Consider the following 17,636-nt stretch of genomic DNA (forward strand, 5'->3'; position numbering starts at 1 on the left):
AAAAAAATCCCCGTGTCTCAAAGGCTTTGTTTGTGTGGCCGTGGGCAAGTCGATACTATGGAACACATTCTATTATTTTGCTCTCTTTATGAAAATGTTTGTGATGAATTGATCTCCCCATTGTTGGCAAAATATCCTTGCCGGGACTCAGTGGATAGAGTTAGGATATTAAGTGGTGAGAATCCTCAGGTCACAATCAAGGTCGCCAAATATTGTGCTGTTATTATGAAGCTTCGTAAATCATCTGCTTAAATGATGCTATCTGCACTTATTGTGCCTTTTTCTCACTCCACCTAGTTTTTTATGTAAAGTGTTCTTAAAATTTATATATATACGTTCCATCTTTTTAAAGCTGCTTTTATATTGTTTCAGCTGAGGTTTATTGCTGTATAATTTTTTTTACTGGTCTGACTGTATTAATAAATTTGAATTTGGATTCTTCCGTGAAGCTGGGGCTTCCCTCACGTTTGTAGAAATTGCTTGTAGTGGTCCTGTCATCTGGATCTTTTGAGCCATTGTTCAGAATTGGATATAATGATAATTAATGTCATTTTAACAGGAACGGTGGTTGCTTTACACTCAGATTTCTTTATGAGCTATGTTAACAGTTTTTTAAAAATTAAAAGTTGGGGCATAAATGTCCTGAATAAACAATATACCCCCATCAGGTTGTTACATCTTATGCCATATTGGATTCCTACCAGAAGGCTGGAAAAATAACATTTGTAGAACAGCAGGGAAAGAATAATTTTTATTTCCATAATGATGTTTTAAAAGATAGAAAAGTGTTACTAGTCATTTATTTTGTTGCTTTAAAAAAAAAAAGTCTGCATTTCTGTGATACAAATCGCAGTACAGTCTATCCCGCAGAGAGGCAAACTGTAAAAACAGAGCTTCTCGTCCTGAATAGACTGCTGATGTCTGGTCCTCCACCCACTCTAGACGGGAAGGCAGAATGGATTTGAAGCATCCCCGACGCCAAGCTGGGCCTTGGCTCTTCACTTGACCTTCTTCTGGCCACCTCTCAGCAGAGGGTTTTCTGCCCTCCTCGTCCGACAGTTGCAAATGCTGGAGTGGTCACAATAGCGACATTTCCAAGCATCCTCAATGTCCACCCCCACAGGGCCTCTTTCGCCTTTCCAGTACGCTAAGAGGTCGTGGACCTGGCTCCTGACAAGGCCTTCCTCATAGACCAGGACTTCAGTGCCAAGCGGGGCGCTGGTCTTCTGATGAATATGCTCAATTTGCAAACGGTCAATAACAGGGATGCCCAAGAATGACAAGCTGAGAAACGTCAGCTCCAGGAGATCTCAAAAATGGGTTACTGCGAATCCAGCTGTTTGGGCATGCGTCTGAACTTCTGGGCCAAGCGGCTGCTCCGGCCTCAGGTGGAGGTGATGGACAAAATTGTCTGGGGACAGGTGTCCTTGTACCATGCCATCAAAGATATACTTGTACAACAAGACCTGGAAATAAACAATATCCTCATTAGATAAATCAATTACCCGACAATCCTAAGCAGCGCCCGGATCTGCTAGGTCCGCTGAACCCTGCTTAGGATGGTTGTAAGCTCCTGACCCTTCGAACCAGAAATCACCACAGAGTCATGTAGAATCCAAGCAGATGGCTTTTACTGGTCAAAAAGGCAATACAGTGCATACAGGGAACTATGGCAGCTATGAGAGTCTCACTAGCTGAACGATAATATAAAGCAGTAAATGGCGGGAGATTACAAAGCATCAGCAACGCATAAACAGAGTTCACTTTCCCAGGAGTAGCATTCCCAGGCCTTGGTATGTGTGGTCGACCTTGAGGCTAGACAGTACAGCACAGACACAGAAACAATACTGAAACCGAGATAGCAGCCTGACAATGGTGCTGTTAAGTCTTGAATGTTTCTCCTATTGTTTTCGTTGTTACAGACTCACTTGACAACCCCTCCGCTACAGTTGCTGGGTGTGTTCTGAGAGGAGTCTCTGTGAACACTTTGTAAAGGTGGTTTTAAACTGCTTGTTTTATTTTTTATTTATATTTATTTAGCACAATTTGATCGCCCCATCCCCATCCGAGGAGCACAGGGTGGTGTTCATTGTTCTCTCCCTGCCTTAATTTTATCCTCACAACAACCCTGTGAGGTAGAACAGCCAGAGTCTAGTACAGTGGCACCTTAGAGACTGACAACATTTTCAGGGTATAAGCTTTTGAGAGTCAAAGCTCTTCAAAAGCTTATAACCCCCCCCCCCAAATCTTGTTGGTCTCTAAGGTGCTGCTGGACTCATAGAATCATAGAGTTGGAAGGGGCCATACAGGTCTTCTAGCCCAACACCCTGCTTAATGCAGGATCAGCCCCTAGACCATCCCTGATAAGTGCTTGTCCAACCTCTGCTTAAAGACTGCAAGTGAGGGGGAGCTCACTACCTCCCTCGGTAGCTGATTCCACTATCGAACAACTCTTACTGTAAAACCTTTCCCCCTAATATCCAGCCAGTACCTTCCTGTCAGGATCAGGCGTTTACCCCTAGCATCCCTTAAAGCAAACTCATCCAGGCAAGTGGTCCTGAAGCAATAATACTTTATTAGGAGCAAAAGGGTAAATAAAAGAACTGACTGTCTACAAACAGAAGAAGGCTGTTAATAAGGATACAGAAGAAAGTACAGGCTTAAGAAGGCTCTGGCTAGTGAAACCAAAACAAGGTGAGGTAACCCCGAGATAAGAGATTCTCAGGCAGCGTAGACCAATTATCCCCGCAGCTGCAGACAACGAAACTGTACACAGATTATACCAGTATGAGAGCCAAGGCCGTCTGACACAAAGCATGTGAACCAAGGCCATCAGGCCTAGTCGTGTCAAGAACAAAGGCCTGAACCAGCGAAGGCCGGACACTTACCCAGCCGCAATTTAAACCCATTATTGCGAGTCCTATCCTCTGCTGCCAACAGGAACAGCTCCCTGCCCTCCTCAAAGTGACAGCCCTTCAACTACTTAAAGCGAGCATGCATGTCCCCCTCAACCTCTCCTAGAATCATAGAGTTGGAAGGGACCACCAGGGACATCTAGTACAACCCCCTTGCACAATGCAGGAAACTCACAACTACCTTTCCCCTACACCCCCAGTGACCAGAAGATGGCCAAGATGCCCTCCCTCTCATCATCTGCCTAAGGTCACAGAATCAGCATTGCTGACAGATGCCCATCTAACCTCCTCTTAAAAACCTCCAGGGAAGGAGAGCCCACCACCTCCTGAGGAAGCCTGTTCCACTGAGGAACTGCTCTAATAGTTAGAAAATTCTTCCTAATGTCTAGATGGAAACATTTTTGATTTAATTTCAACCCATTGGTTCTGCTCCGACCTTCTTGGGCAACAGAAAACAACTCGGCACCATCCTCAATATGACAGCCCCTCGAGTACTTGAACATGGTTATCATATCCCCTCTCAGTCTTCTCCTCTTCAGGCTAAACATACTCAGCTCCTTCAACCTTTCCTCATAGGACTTGGTCTCCAGACCCCTCACCATCTTTGCTGCCCTCCTCTGGACATGTTCCAGCTTGTCTACAACTTTCTTAAATTGCAGTGCCCAAAACTGAACACAGTACTCTAGTTGAGGTCTAACCAGAGCAGAGTAAAGCGATACCAGCACTTTGCATGATCTGGACATTCTGTTGATGCAGCCCAAGACCGCATTTGCCTTTTTAGCTACTGCATCACACTGCTGACTCATGTTCAGTGTTTGGTCTACTAAGACCCCAAGATCCTTTTCGCACACACTACTGCTCAGACAAGTCTCCCCCATCCTATAATTATGCATTTGAGTTTTCCTACCTAAATGCAGAACTTTACATTTGACTTTGTTGAAGTGCATTTTATTAGTTCTAGCCCATTTCTCCAGCCTGTCAAGATCATCCTGCATCTTGGCTCTGTCTTCTACCGTATTTGCTACCCCTCCCAATTTAGTATCATCTGCACATTTAATAAGCATCCCTTCTATTCCTTCATCCAAATCATTTATAAAGATGTTGAACAACACAGGGCCCAGGACAGATCCCTGAGGAACTGCACTAGTCACTTCTCTCCAAGTGGACGAGGAAGCATTAACTAGCACTCTTTGGGTGCGATCTGTCAACCAGTTACAGATCCACCTAACAGTAATAGGATCTAACCCACATTTTCCCAATTTGTCAACTAGAATACTATGTGGAACCTTATCAAAAGCCTTCCTAAAATCTAGATAAACTATGTCTACAGCATTTCCCTGATCCAGCAAGATATTAACTTTCTCAAAAAAGGAGATAAGATTAGTCTGACATGACTTATTCTTGAGAAACCCATGCCTGCTCTTAGTGATCAGATCCATCTTTTCTAAATGCTCAAGGATGGACTGTTTGATGATTTGTTCAAAAACATTTCCTGGTATAGAAGTCAAGTTGATGGGTCGGTAGTTACCCGGATCTTCCTTTTTCCTTGAAGATGGGGCCAACATTTTTTCCTTGAAGATGGGGGCAACATTTGCCTGTCTCCAATCTTCTGGCACCTCACCTGTTTGCCAAGACTTTTTCAAAACTAATGGACAGAGGTTCAGAAATTACATCAGCAAGTTCTTTGAGTATCCTTGGATGCAATTCATTTGGCTCAGAGGATTTTGTTTCATTTAAAGAAACTAGGTGTTTGTGCACTACCCCAATGCCAATTCTAGGTTGCAAATCCCTTCCCTCATCACATGTTCTGTTCAAGCCATGTTTTTTTTTAATAAATATTTTTATTGATTTCTAATATTAAATGAGAATACAGGAAAGGAAAAAAGGGTAAGGGAAAAACATTAGCAAGAAAATACATATTTTTACCCTCTTAAAAGTTTCAAATTGTCATCATTTGTTAACATAATATATTTAATTGTCAACTTAACTTTCATAACGTTTATAAGATTTTATTGTTGCTTTTTGGTTTTAATATATTCATAGAAGGCGTGCCATTTGTCTTTACTTGATCTTTGAGTATCTGTTTGTAATAGTTCTGTTAAGTGTGCCATTGTTATAAGTTCATACTCTTTGTCAATCCAAATTTCGATTTTTGGTATTTTGTCTGTTTTCCACAATGATGCAAACACTATTCTTGCCGCTGATCTGCTGATCTTTTCTGCATTCATCTGGTATTTTACTCAGGAGGAAAAGTTTAGGATCATATGTGATAGGTTGACCAATTATAGTTTCTATGTTCTTATGAATTTTCTTCCAAAATTTTTGGACTAATGTACACGTCCACCAACAGTGATAGAAAGTACCTCTAGCTTTCCCACACTTCCAACACAAACCGGATGTCGAGGTGTTCATGTTCTGGATGTCGCTCGGCATAATGTACCATCTGTGCAACATTTTCAGCCAATTTTCTTGAATCCCTTGACAGAGAGTAAATTTGAGATTTCCACGAAATAGCTGCTCCCATTCGTCCGTGTTATGATCTTGTTAAGGTTTTCCATCCATTTAATTTGACATGATTTTATTTGTTCGTCTTCCGTATCGTATTTCTACAATAGCTGATAAATTTTACCTAAAAGATGATCTGTTGGCTTGCTTATCAACTGTTCGAACTCTGTTTTACCCTTTAGAACTCCCCGAGTCCAGCAGTCCTCTTTAAAGCTTGAAATTAATTGGTGGTATGTCAGCAAAGGCATCTGCGGATAATTGATTTGTAACTCTGTTAGTGTCTTGAGAGAGCCATCTGTTTTTACCAAGTCCTGATATCGTATTGTCCCATATGTTTTCCTATCAATTACTGAACCATAAACATTAGTCGCATATTTGGAGTTAACCCTATAAATTTCTCTGATGTCAACAGCTTCCTCGTCAATCTCAAGATATGTAGCAAGCAACTGCGTCATATTTTCTTCTAAGCTTTCTTGGGGCATATCTTCTGACACTTTTTGGAAACGAAGGTTGTTCTCTCTTACTTGCATTTCCGTTGTGGCTAGTCTGTTTTCCGTTTCTTCTGTCCAGGCCTTATGTTCAGATTGTATTCTCTCTGTCTTTGTTTGTCTTATTTTGAGTTTCTTAATATCTTCTCTGTTATCCAGTATATCCTTGGCGTTCTCCTCTATTTTTTGTTTAATGTCCTGTAGTCCTGTCACCAATTCCTGTTTGACTGTCTTCACTTCCATCTGTACCGTAAGTACATCTGTTCTGACCGAATTACATTCTTTGGTCAGCCTTTCTAGCTCTTTATTTACCTTGTCCATCTTGCTATTTATTTGATCCACTTTTGCGTCTAATCTTTGTTCTGTTCCCGTTAGTTGAGTTGTTAATGCAGTCAGTTGGGTAACCAGTTTATCCAGTGCCTTCTCCATAGTAGCCTGTACCTTGCTAGGTCTCTTCTGTTGCAATTGGTGGCTTGTAGATTCTTCCACGCTGTCTATCTCTTCTTCCTTCTCCTCTTCTTCCAAGTTTTTCCTTAAAGTCAAATTACTGGCTTTATCTGTTTTTCTATTTTTTTTCATTAAATTATATCTATATGTTTTCCTTCTAGTTTGTAGTTCTGTATAAGTATCAGACATGCACAGTTATAAAACGTAAAGGTGAATAGTTTTTTGTTTGTTTGTTTGTTTGTTTAAATATTAATCAGTCTTATTGTCAGGCCTGCTCTCTGCGTTTAGGGATAGTTTTGGTTTCTCAGAGATACTCTGCTTTGCTCAAGGATTGTTTTCCTAACGACTGCATTCCTCTCTGGCTTTGAAGCTCGTGGGAGTCTGGCCCGTTGGACTGAGGGGTTTCCATGCCAACCTGTGCTATCTTGATATTACCTGTTACTCCATATAGTCTGCTGTATGTCCCTTTTGCCCCATTCCTGCCTTTTTAATCGTTGCAAGCTCTGTATACCTGTATGACCTCCATTAAAGTCAACTCTTCTTTGGACTACCTGTCTGCGAGTGTTGCTTGTGAGAGTGCATCGGGAACAAGTGCTTACACTTATTTAGATGTTTAAATCAGATCACTCATATTAGGTGTGGCAGCCAATTCAGTAAAACCACTTTGATTTTTACACAGAAAGATGAATTTTTTTAACTTATTTAAATAAGTTAAACTTATTTGAATTCAGTAAATATCCTTTGTTATCCAAAATGCACTTAATTGTTATAACATCCCTTCTATAATGGACAGAGGTTCAGAAATTACATCTGCAAGTTCTTTGAGTATCCTTGGATGCAATTCATTTGGCCCAGAGGATTTTGTTTCATTTAAAGAAACTAGGTGTTTGTGCACTACCCCAATGCCAATTCTAGGTTGCAAATCCCTTCCCTCATCACATGTTCTGTTCAAGCCATGTTGAGCACTGCTTCCTTCACAAGAAAAGACTGAGGACAAGTAGGAATTGAGCATGCATGTCTTCATCTCCTGTTACATCTCCTCTCTTCATCTCCTGTTACAATTTCACTTTCCGGTCCCCACAATGGACTTATCTTGTTCTTATTCTTACTCCGTACACAGGAAAAGAATCCTTTTTTGTTGTGTTTAGCATCTCTCGCTAGCCTAAGCTCATACTGAGCTTCCTAACAGTCTCTCTTAGGGCTGTTGATTCGGTTTGGCCCGAACTGAAAATCAGCCGAATTTCCCTTGATTCGGTGGTTTTTAGTTCGGGACGAACTGAACTCAAAAATGGCAGGAAAAGGGGGGGCGAATTCAGCGAGTTCGGGAGTTCACGAATAAATCCAGCCAATTCGGGGCCATCAGTAAGCAGCATAACCTTCAGTAAGCAGCATTCTCCTCCCCCGGCCAATCAGTGGCCAAGCTGGGTCTTCTTCTAGCCAATCAGTCAGGATTGAGTACTGGAGGAATCAGCTGATGTGCAGCCCGGCCGGGGAGAGAGAGAGAGAGGGAAATCCTTGTGTGTGTGTGCGGGGGTGCTTGTGCACATTCGCTCCTTTCTGTGGCTGCAGGGGGCGCATTTTTTGGGGTACAAACCCCAAACTTTCAGGGGATATTCAGACAAGCCTTCTTAAGAGACTACCCAAGTTTTGTAAACATTGGGTCAGGGGGTCCCGAGATATGGGCTCCCCCCTTTTTCTTTCCATGGCTGCAGGGGGCGCATTTTTGGGTGTGCCGACCCCAAACTTTCAGCGGAGCATCAGACAAGGCTTCTTAAGAGACCCCCCCAAGTTTTGTAAACATTGGGTCAGGGGGTCCTGAGATATGGGCTCCACCCCTTTTTCCTCTCCCCCCTTTTCCATTTCCGTGGCTGCAGGGGGCGCTTTTTTGGGGGTGCAGCCCCCAAACTTTTATCATAGCTTCAGACAATCCTTCTTAAGAGACCACCCAAGTTTTGTAAAGATGGGTTCAGTGGGGGCAGAAATTTCGGCTCCCCCCTTTTCTCTTTCTGTGGCTACAGGCGGCGCATTTTTGGGTGTGCCGACCCCAAACTTTCAGCGGAGCTTCGGACAAGGCTTCTTAAGAGACCACCCAAGTTTTGTAAACATTGGGTCAGGGCCCCCCGAGATATGGGCTTTCCCCTTTTCCCTATTGGGATGAATGGATCACCCTCAAGAGATGCATACATATGGATCTCATATTGGATACAAATGGAATCATATTGGATTACCCAGCCTCCCAGCCCCTCCTGATGGAACAGAAGACAGCCACAGTAAGACCCCTTTGGGGGCTTTAATCTGTAATTTTTCTTTTCTCTGTGTGTGTGGGGGGGAAGCAGAGTCTGTGTGTGTGTGGGGAGGGAGCAGTTTCTGTGGGTGGAGGGGGAGCCAAAGGGGGCTTTTGCCAGTTCTGCCTGGGGTGTGTGTTCCCCCTCCAGTCTCTCTCTCCCTGGTTTGAGGGGGGGCTTCATTTTTATGTCTTCAGGTTTTCCCTCATTCATAAGATCAGTTAGGTTATTTTGATGCTTGCTCAAAACTGGTTTTCAAATGGTGACTTAAAGAATGCATCTGCCTGGTCCCAAGTCCAATGCAAAAGGAGAAATTCCACCCCCTCCTGCTCATTATGCATAGCTAGCTGCCTCTGTCCCTTTCCATGGTTTGCAAACTCCCAGGTGTCAGGTGTTGCTTTGCACTGTTGCAAAGGTGTTGCATTGCGTGCTTGTGTTGCTTTGCAGTTGTATTGTTTTGCAAAATTCTTCACACCTGCCCCGCCCTTTGCATGTTTGCAAAGGTGTGGCTTTTCAGTTGTGTTGCTTTGCAAAGTTCTTAGCACCTGCCCCGCCCTTGCTCTCATCAGCTGTTTGTCGGGGCTGGGAGCTTTGTGCCTGGGCGGCAAGCTCTGCCCAGAGATGCACATTAAGGGTGGGGGGACCCCTTTCGGGGCCCATATCTCAGCCCCCCCTGACCCAATCTTTACAAAACTTGGGGGGTCTGGCAAGAAGGGTCCTTTGAAGCTCCTCTGAAAGTTTGGGACCTCTACCCCCAAAAATGCCCCCCCCAGAGCCACGGAAAGGCACGGTTGTGTTTTTAATGGCTTTATTCGGCCGAATTTTTTTCCCGAACTTTGAATTCCCGCCAAATTGCACGGACCCGAAGCGGGGGAGTTCGGACTTTGGCATATCCCGAATCTAAACAGGCTGAATTTAGCTGAATCCGAACTATACCAAAAAAATTTAAATTCAACAGCCCTAGTCTCTCTACAAGCACTAGTTATTTGTTTATATTCCTCTTCGGTTATAAGGCCCTCCTTCCACTTCATAAAGGAGTCTTTTCTCTCAACTCTTTAAAAAGCTGTTTATGGAGCCACCCTGGCCTCTTTAGGCTCCTCCCATTTTTCCTTCTCATAGGAATGGTTTGTGATTGCGCCTTCAGCATTTCATTTTTAAGAAACTCCCACCCTTCTCCTTAAGTATTTCTGACCATGGGATTCTACCCAGCATAAGTTTAAGTTTGTTAAAATTTGCTCTCCTAAACTCCAACCTGTATGTCTGACTATGTACAGTTTTTCCTTTCCCCAATTTTGTAAATTCCAAGAGTACATGGTCACTACTACCCAGAGTGCCTACTATTTTAACCTCATCCACCAATTCTTTCTTGTCGGTGAGAATCAAGTCTAAGATAGCAGATCCTCTTGTTTCCCTGTCCACTTTATGGGATAGGAAGTTGTCAGCAAGACAAGTCAGAAATTTATTGGATCTTGCTTTTTTAGCAGAGTTGGACTTCCAACAGATATCTGGGTAATTAAAATCTCCCATGACCACCATGTCCCGTCTCTTTGAGAATTTTATAATTTGGTCTACGAGTGTCTCATCCAAGTCCTCTGCCTGGTTTGGTGGTCGATAGCAGACCCCCACCATAATATGATTATTTCTTACTCCTTTTATTTTTACCCACAGACTCTCGACTGAACTATCATGCTCAAATTCATGTACTTCTTCACAAATGTACACATCTTTGACATACAATGCTACTCCTCCCCCTTCCTTATTTGTCTATCTCTTCTAAACAAGTTTTACCCCTCAATCTTAATATTCCAATTGTGAGTGTCATCCCACCAAGTTTCAGTATTATTAGGTCAAAATCCCCTTCCTGTATTAGGGCTTCAAGTTCTTCCTGCTTGTTTCTCATACTCTGTGCATTAGTGTACAGACATTGGATTCCATTGTTTTCGTGCCCTGAGGTTTTCATCTCTGAACTTACCCTCAAGTTTATGCTTCCTCACATACATGGTACTCCCTGCAAATCTTTACTGTTCTCATCTCCAGTTATTGTCATCATGGTAGGCTTTAGGTTCTTGTCTTGCTCCCCCACAGAATTTAGTTTAAAGCCCTCCTTATCTGGTTGGCAAGGCACCAAAACATTTTCCCTACCCTCGTGAGATGCAAACCATCTCCCGATAGAAGAGCTTCATCTCGAAAGCGTAAGCCATGGTCCAAAAATCCAAATTGGAATGACAGTCCCTGGGAGTAGCAGAAGCATTCTGGGACTGTCATTCCAATTGGGGGCTGTCATTTCATTCCTGAACATTTCTGCTACTCCCAGGGGCTGTCATTCCACTCTGCAACCTGGCATTCAAGTCCCAGAACACTTCTGCTACTCTCAGTGGCTGTCATTCCACTCCTGACCTGTTATTCTAGTCGCAGACCACTTCTGCTACTCTTAGGGGCTGTCATTCCACTTGAGGGCTGTCATTCCAGTCCCAGAATGCTTCTGCTACCCAGAGGTTGTCATTCTGCTCTGCGACCTGTCGTTCCAGTCCCAGAGTAGTCTATTTGGGCCCAGAGACTTTAATGGAAAATCCATTCTGCATTTTTTTTGCAACTTTTTTGTGCTGTAATGTATTTCAATGGAGCCCATGCAAGTCAACTGGCATTCTTGGATCCCGTTATCTCCAGTGGGCCTGCAAGCCTCTCCCATTGTTTCTAATGGGCAATCCTGTCATTCCTTTTAGTACATCTCCTTGTTTGTTTTAGGATTTGCATGGAGAATTAACATTTGGGAAGTTCTTCCTGCCTATAGAGCAGCAGTGCAAGATTGCTGAGGCTTGAGGATAGGAGATCAGCATCTTGCTCACGTAGTCCTGACCCTCAGACGTTGCCCCTGAGCGCCAGCTGCTGATGTTTTACACTTGGTGAGCAGGAAGCTGCTCATCTTGCTCCATAATTTGAGCAGTGCAATGTGGGGGGGGGAGAAATACATATTTAGGGTGTTGGAGGAGAGTGTTACGGATACCGTGGACTGTCAAAAAAACAAATCAGTGGGTTATAGATCAAATCAAGCCAGAACTGAACCTAAAAGCTAAAATAACTAAACTTAGGCTGTCGTACTTTGGACACATTATGAGAAGCCAAGAGACACTGGAGAAGACAATCATGAAGCAGGAAAAGAGGAAGACCCCACAAGAGATGGATTGACTCAATCAAGGAAGCCACTGCCCTCAATTTGCAAGACCTGAGCAAGGCTGTTAAGGATAGGATGTTTTGGGGGACATTGATTCATAGGGTTGCCATGAGTTGGAAGCAACTGCATGGCACTTCATGGCATGGAAGCGACTTCATGGCACACAGGTCCCTCTGGGCTGAAGCGGGGAAGGAGTGAAGAACTTCAGTCCCCCCCCCTCCCAGTCAAGCTCCATGTGGGGCTTGGCTGGGGCAGGGAGGGAAGGAAAATTGTGCTGCCTCCTGGCCAGGAGACACCACGATCTTCAGTCCCCCACCCCACCCCAGACAAGCTCCCTGTGGGGCTTGGCTGGGGAGGGAATGAAGATTGCGCTGCCTCCTGGTGGGGAGACAGCACGATCTTCAGTTTCTGGGAAGCCCAGAAAGGGACAGCAGAAGGCGGCTGGCTGGGCTGGCAGGGCCGGAACAGCCCCAGGAAGCCTAGAAGGGGGCAGGGGAGTGGGGGCTGGCTGCCTTGTGGGCTGGAGGGAAGCCCTCCAGGGGGCCCATCGGCCAGCGGGCCACGTTTGACACACCTGTGTTAGAGTGTATATCCATCAGGCAGATATAGATATATTTAATTCATGCCATAGTATTTCCTATTACTATGTTTGTGAAAGCTGGATGATGAAGAAAGTAAATTCCTTTGAAATGTGGTGTTGGAAGAGAGTGTTACAGATACTGTGAACTGCCAAAACAACAACAACAAATTGGCGGGTTCCAGATCAAATCAAGCCTGAATTGTCCCTAGAAGAGTAAACTGAGGCTGTCATACTTTGGTCACATTAAGAGAAGATAAGAGTCATTGAAAAAGACAAGAATGCCAGGAAAAGTGGAAGGCAGCAGGAAAAGAAGACCCAACATGAGGTGGATTGACTCTATAAAGGAAGCCATGGCCCTCAGTTTGCAAGACCTGTGCGGGGCCGTTTTGGAGAACATTGATTCATAGGGTGGTCATGAGTCGGAAGTGACTTGATGGCACTTCACACACACACACACACACACACACACACACACACACACATTTGCTGTCAAGTCATAGCAGACTTAAGGCAATCCTGTAGGGTTTTCAAGGCAAGAGACGTACAGAGGTGGTTTTGCCAGTGTCTTCCTCTGCACAGCAACCCTGGTATTCCTTGGAGGTCTCCCATCCAAATACTTGCCAGGGTTGATCCTCCTTACCTTCTGAGATATGACAAGATCAGGCTAGCCTGGGCCACTAAAAATAAGATCCTGAGGCAACAGCTGGATAACGTGGGTGCCACTATTCAAGGAAGCACTGTCTTGACGCTAAGAATGGACAAAGATCTCTCCTGCCCACCTGAAAGTAGTCCTGTTTCTTCTGTGCGACCGAAAGCATGGAGGGGCCACTCTGTGTTTTCAGCTCATGCAGCTCCAGCTCTCCTTTGGCAGTATAACACAGCTGATCAATGATTCCAACCACAAAATACCTTCAAGCACTCCAAACACGGGGAATTCCCGTACCAGGAACCCTGCCATTAAAAAAAAAAGATGATCTGTTTGTGGAAGGAGCTCTTGAGATGCTCTCCTGTTGCTATAACCCAACGTAGTGTGGAGGTTAGAGCAGGGGTCCCCAACATGGTGCCTATGGGAGCCATGGCTCCAGGTGACACCTTTCCTGGTGCCCGCCAGGTGTTTTCAGAAACTGGGTGCGGCTTTTGCCCAGCAAGGCTTCTGATGGGCCAGTGGAAATTTCATTGGCTGAGCAGATTTTTTTTTTTTAAGTTTCTTTGGCAACAGCTCCCATCACAGGCCAAGGATCTTCACGGTGTGACCGAAGGTAAGCTGCGGCAGCCATTCTGTGGCTGGCCCCACTTCCGGTGGCAGTCATTTTGTAGCAGCCATTTTGTATGCTATGTCAGAATTCCAAATGTGCCCACAAGCTCAAAAAGATTGGGGACCCCCGGGTTACAATGCTAGACCCACTAGAATCTGGATGACCTCCATTCAAATCCCCACTTTGCCATGGAAGCTTTCTGGATATCTTTGGGCCAGTCACATTCTCAGCCTAAGTTACCTCACAGGATAGGTCGAGGATTAATTATCTAAATATATAAGCAATCAAAAGGACAGCAACATCTTAAGGAAAGTCTGTAAATGCTTACAAAATCTATTGCATTCAACTTTGTCTATAGACTTTGGATCCTAAACTACCCCGTCACGTTTCTGATGCAGAAAAGATGCATAAGCCACCTGCCATTCTCCCATTCCATTGATTCCTGAGATTAGAGCCTAAGAATGCCATTTTCAAAAAATACCTCTTCTCTTCACATACGTTAGCAGTGCGCACGAACCATAGCATACTGATGAATTCAGAACACACAAAAATTCCTGACACAATTATAAAATGATGTGGATTCTTTCTTTGGTGCTCCAGTTTAATCAAACATGCATGCTTACCGTGTAACATCAGCTGCCAGAACACATCTCTAAAAATATCCCATCAATGTTAACAAAACAAGCTCTGGGAGAATGTGGCAATTAACCTCCTTGCAAACTGTGAACCATGACCAGAAGATTTAGCATTTTATTGCCCATGAATCTTCCCGGCTTGTGGTGCGGAGTGTCACCAGGTTGTGGTCTTCCTGTTCTGGGTTCAAAATGAACAAAATAAAAGGAGCATTACTATCTGACCTTACAGTGGACCTTTACAAGGACGTCCAGATTCCATTTTGCCAGAAACCCAGAGAAAAAGGAGTTTTACAGATGTTTTCCTTTTGAGATAAATATCTTTTTAAAGGGTAGATGGCAGAGGACAGCATGAGAGAGCCAGGAAAGAGGAGGCCTGGGCCTGGCCAGCAGGAGGGAATTAAAATATGATCAGTTCTTGAGCTCATGTTTAAGAGGCCCCACAGAATGACACCCACCCCCCAAGTGTATAACTGTAACGCTGAAATTTATTTATTTAGATATTTAGTAATCCATCTTCATCTGAGACCCTAAATTTATTTAGCTTGCACATAAATCTGGCTCTGCTGGCAAGAACTCTCTTGCCTCGCAGGGCTAATACAAATCTAACATTGAAAGTGCCTGGTATAGTCCTTCCTGCACCAGCTGGGGTTTCTGGAGCAGGAAACTGCTGTGCAGAGAGGGCCTTCTATCTGGCGAGACTTGCCCACAGAAAGTGGTACAGCCCAAACACAGGTTTTCTGTCTTGTATAAAAGCGAGTGGCCATTAGGTAATCCACACTACCTCTGGCCAGGTGGATACTCCTGCCCATGCTCAGAATCAAAGCCCGCTCAGGACGCAGCAGATCCGGCCGCTCTCTCCGGAAAACCATCTGCTGCTCACACAACACCTGAGCAGACAGATCTGTGACTCACAGGTAGCACAAGTGGAAACACTCCAGGGGGGTCGGAGCTCTCTTCCTTTTGGCTCCTCTTTCCAATGTGCTGCTGCTGTTGCTCTTCCCTTTCCCCCCAGGCTCAGGATGGTCAGCTCCAGAACACCCTGGCTTTTCCAAATCCCTGAAATTAATTATTTAAAAAGTTCAGATTAGAACAACGCTGCCACTCAGTCACTCTCCCCTCAATTTCATTTCATTTATTTCATCCACCCTGGAGCACAAAGAGGAGCCCATGAGACTGCTGTCTAAGCTGTGACCCCAGACTTGCCACAACAGCGCCTTCCACCTGTGTGTTGTTCTCTCAGCATGGTGTAGCGGTTAAGAGCAGTGGTTTGGAGCAGTGGACTCTGATCTGGAGAACCGGGTTGGATTCCCCACTCCTCCACATGAAGCCAGCTGGGTGACCTTGGGCTAGTCACAGCTCTCTTAGAGCTCTCTCAGCCCCACCTGCCTCACCGGGTGTCTGTTGTGGGGAGGGGAAAGTGATGGTAAGCAGGTTTGATTCTGCCTTAAGTGGCAGAGAAAGTTGGCATATAAAAACCAATCTTGGTCCAAGACTGTGGTCATAGACCTAATAAAATATATATATAAAAACCAACTCTTCTTCTTCTCAGGCAGCTAATCTTCCCTTCCCTGGTTAGCCCAGGCTAGAATCAGAGAGTTGGAAGGGACCATAGAGGCCATCTAGTCCAACCCCCTGGCCAATGCAGGATCAGCCTACAGCATCTCTGAGGACCGCCAGAGAAGGGGAGCTTTACCACCCCTCCCGAGGCAGCCGAACCCACTGCCAAACAACTCCAACTGGGGAAAAAAGGTTTCCCTAATATCCAGCCGGTACCGTCCCCCCACCGCCATTTAAACCCATTATTGCGAGTCCCCTGATCCTCTGCTGCCAGCAGGAGCAGCTCCAACTGCCCTCTCTCGACGGGACATACAGGCCCTTCAGAGACTTCAGGGGAGGGGATCGCATCCCCGTCCCCCCCTGGCCCACCTCCCCGCCCGCGGCGAGGGGAGCTGCGCCCCGGCCGCGGAACGAAGGCGCCGAGAGAGGCGAGGCAGGCACAGAGAGCGGGACGCCGGCTCCGGCTCCTGGACGCGCAACAAGTCGGAGTCGCTCCGATCCGAAAACGCGGACACCGCGCCGGCCTCTTCCCGTTCAGAGTCCAGCGCGGACAGGCTGCTGCTGAACCCTGCCGCCGGCCGAGCTGCTCGTGCCGCCCCTGCCTGGCCCGGCCTGGGCAGGGGCGGCACGAGCAGCTCGGCCGGCGGCAGGGTTCCCCGTCCAGCCGCCCCCGCCAGGCGGTTCAGGCGCGCGGCTCCGGCCGCCTCGGCAACCCTGTTGCAGGTCGGTCGCAGATTAAGAGGAGGCGACCGGTGGTCTCTCTGCAATGCCAGCTGCAGAGCGGCACAGGGCTCTTCAGCCAGGAGCCCCCTTCCCCCCGAGCTCCGCAGTTGGCAGGAGGCTCAGATGTGGGGGAGGGTCGAAGAGAAGGGGATCCCCCCGCACAGCTGGAGCGCCTGCGCCTGGCCCCGGCTGCTGATAGGGCCAGGCACCACAGCACTTTCCTGGGCCAACCTCACAGCTTCAGAATAGCCCCGATCCCTAACCATGACCAGAGAGAAACCCAGAAACTTCACTATCCGCACAGCCCCCCCCCCCACTTCTTGGGGGTTACTCAAGTCCACATTACTAGAGGCTCAGCTAGCTTGCATACTACTGGTCAGGAAAGGTAGTAATAAGTCCAAGAGGTCACCACCATGGCTAATGGGTAAGGTGAAGGAAGCAATTAGAGGGAAAAAGTCTTCCTTCAGAGACTGGAAGGTTTGTCCAAATGAGGCGAACAGAAGCAAACACAAACTTGCACAAAGGAAATGCAAGCAGATAATTGTGTGTGTTAAGTGCCGTCAAGTCGCTTCCGACTCATGGTGACCCTATGAATGAAAGTCCTCCAAAATGTCCTATCTTTGACAGCCTTGCTCAGATCTTGCAAATTGAAGGCTGTGGCTTCCTTTATTGAGTCAATCCATCTCTTGTTGGGTCTTCCTCTTTTCCTGCTGCTCTCAGTGACTCTTGTCGTCTCATGATACGATAGCCTCAGTTTAGTCATTTTAGCTTCTAGGGTCAGTTCAGGCTTGATTTGATCTATAACCCATGGATTTGTTTTTTTGGCAGTCCATGGTATCCGTAACCCTCTCCTCCAACACCACATTTCAAAGGAATCTATTTTCTTTCTATCAGCTTTCTTCACTGTCCAGCTTTCACACCCATACATAGTAATAGGGAATATGATGGCATGAATTAACCTAGTCTTGGTGGCCAGAGTCACATCCTTACACTTCAAAATCTTTTCTAGCTCCTTCATGGCTGCCCTTCCCAGTCTCAATCTCTTTCTGATTTCTTGGCTGCAGTCTCCCTTT

At 45.7% G+C, this 17,636-nt stretch overlaps 1 protein-coding gene across 1 annotated transcript; it reads right to left on the minus strand.

The window, feature by feature from the left end:
* Positions 1–998: 998 nt before the first annotated feature.
* On the minus strand, positions 999–16,829 carry EXO5 (exonuclease 5). The gene is given in 8 exon segments (XM_056865048.1): positions 999–1,466; positions 13,172–13,299; positions 13,302–13,343; positions 14,358–14,396; positions 14,399–14,461; positions 15,065–15,339; positions 16,210–16,554; positions 16,726–16,829. Coding segments are annotated over 8 exon segments (1,464 nt in total).
* Positions 16,830–17,636: the final 807 nt, after the last annotated feature.

This window comes from Euleptes europaea, chromosome 19, assembly GCF_029931775.1.
Source record: "Euleptes europaea isolate rEulEur1 chromosome 19, rEulEur1.hap1, whole genome shotgun sequence".
NCBI classification, from domain to species: domain Eukaryota; kingdom Metazoa; phylum Chordata; class Lepidosauria; order Squamata; family Sphaerodactylidae; genus Euleptes; species Euleptes europaea.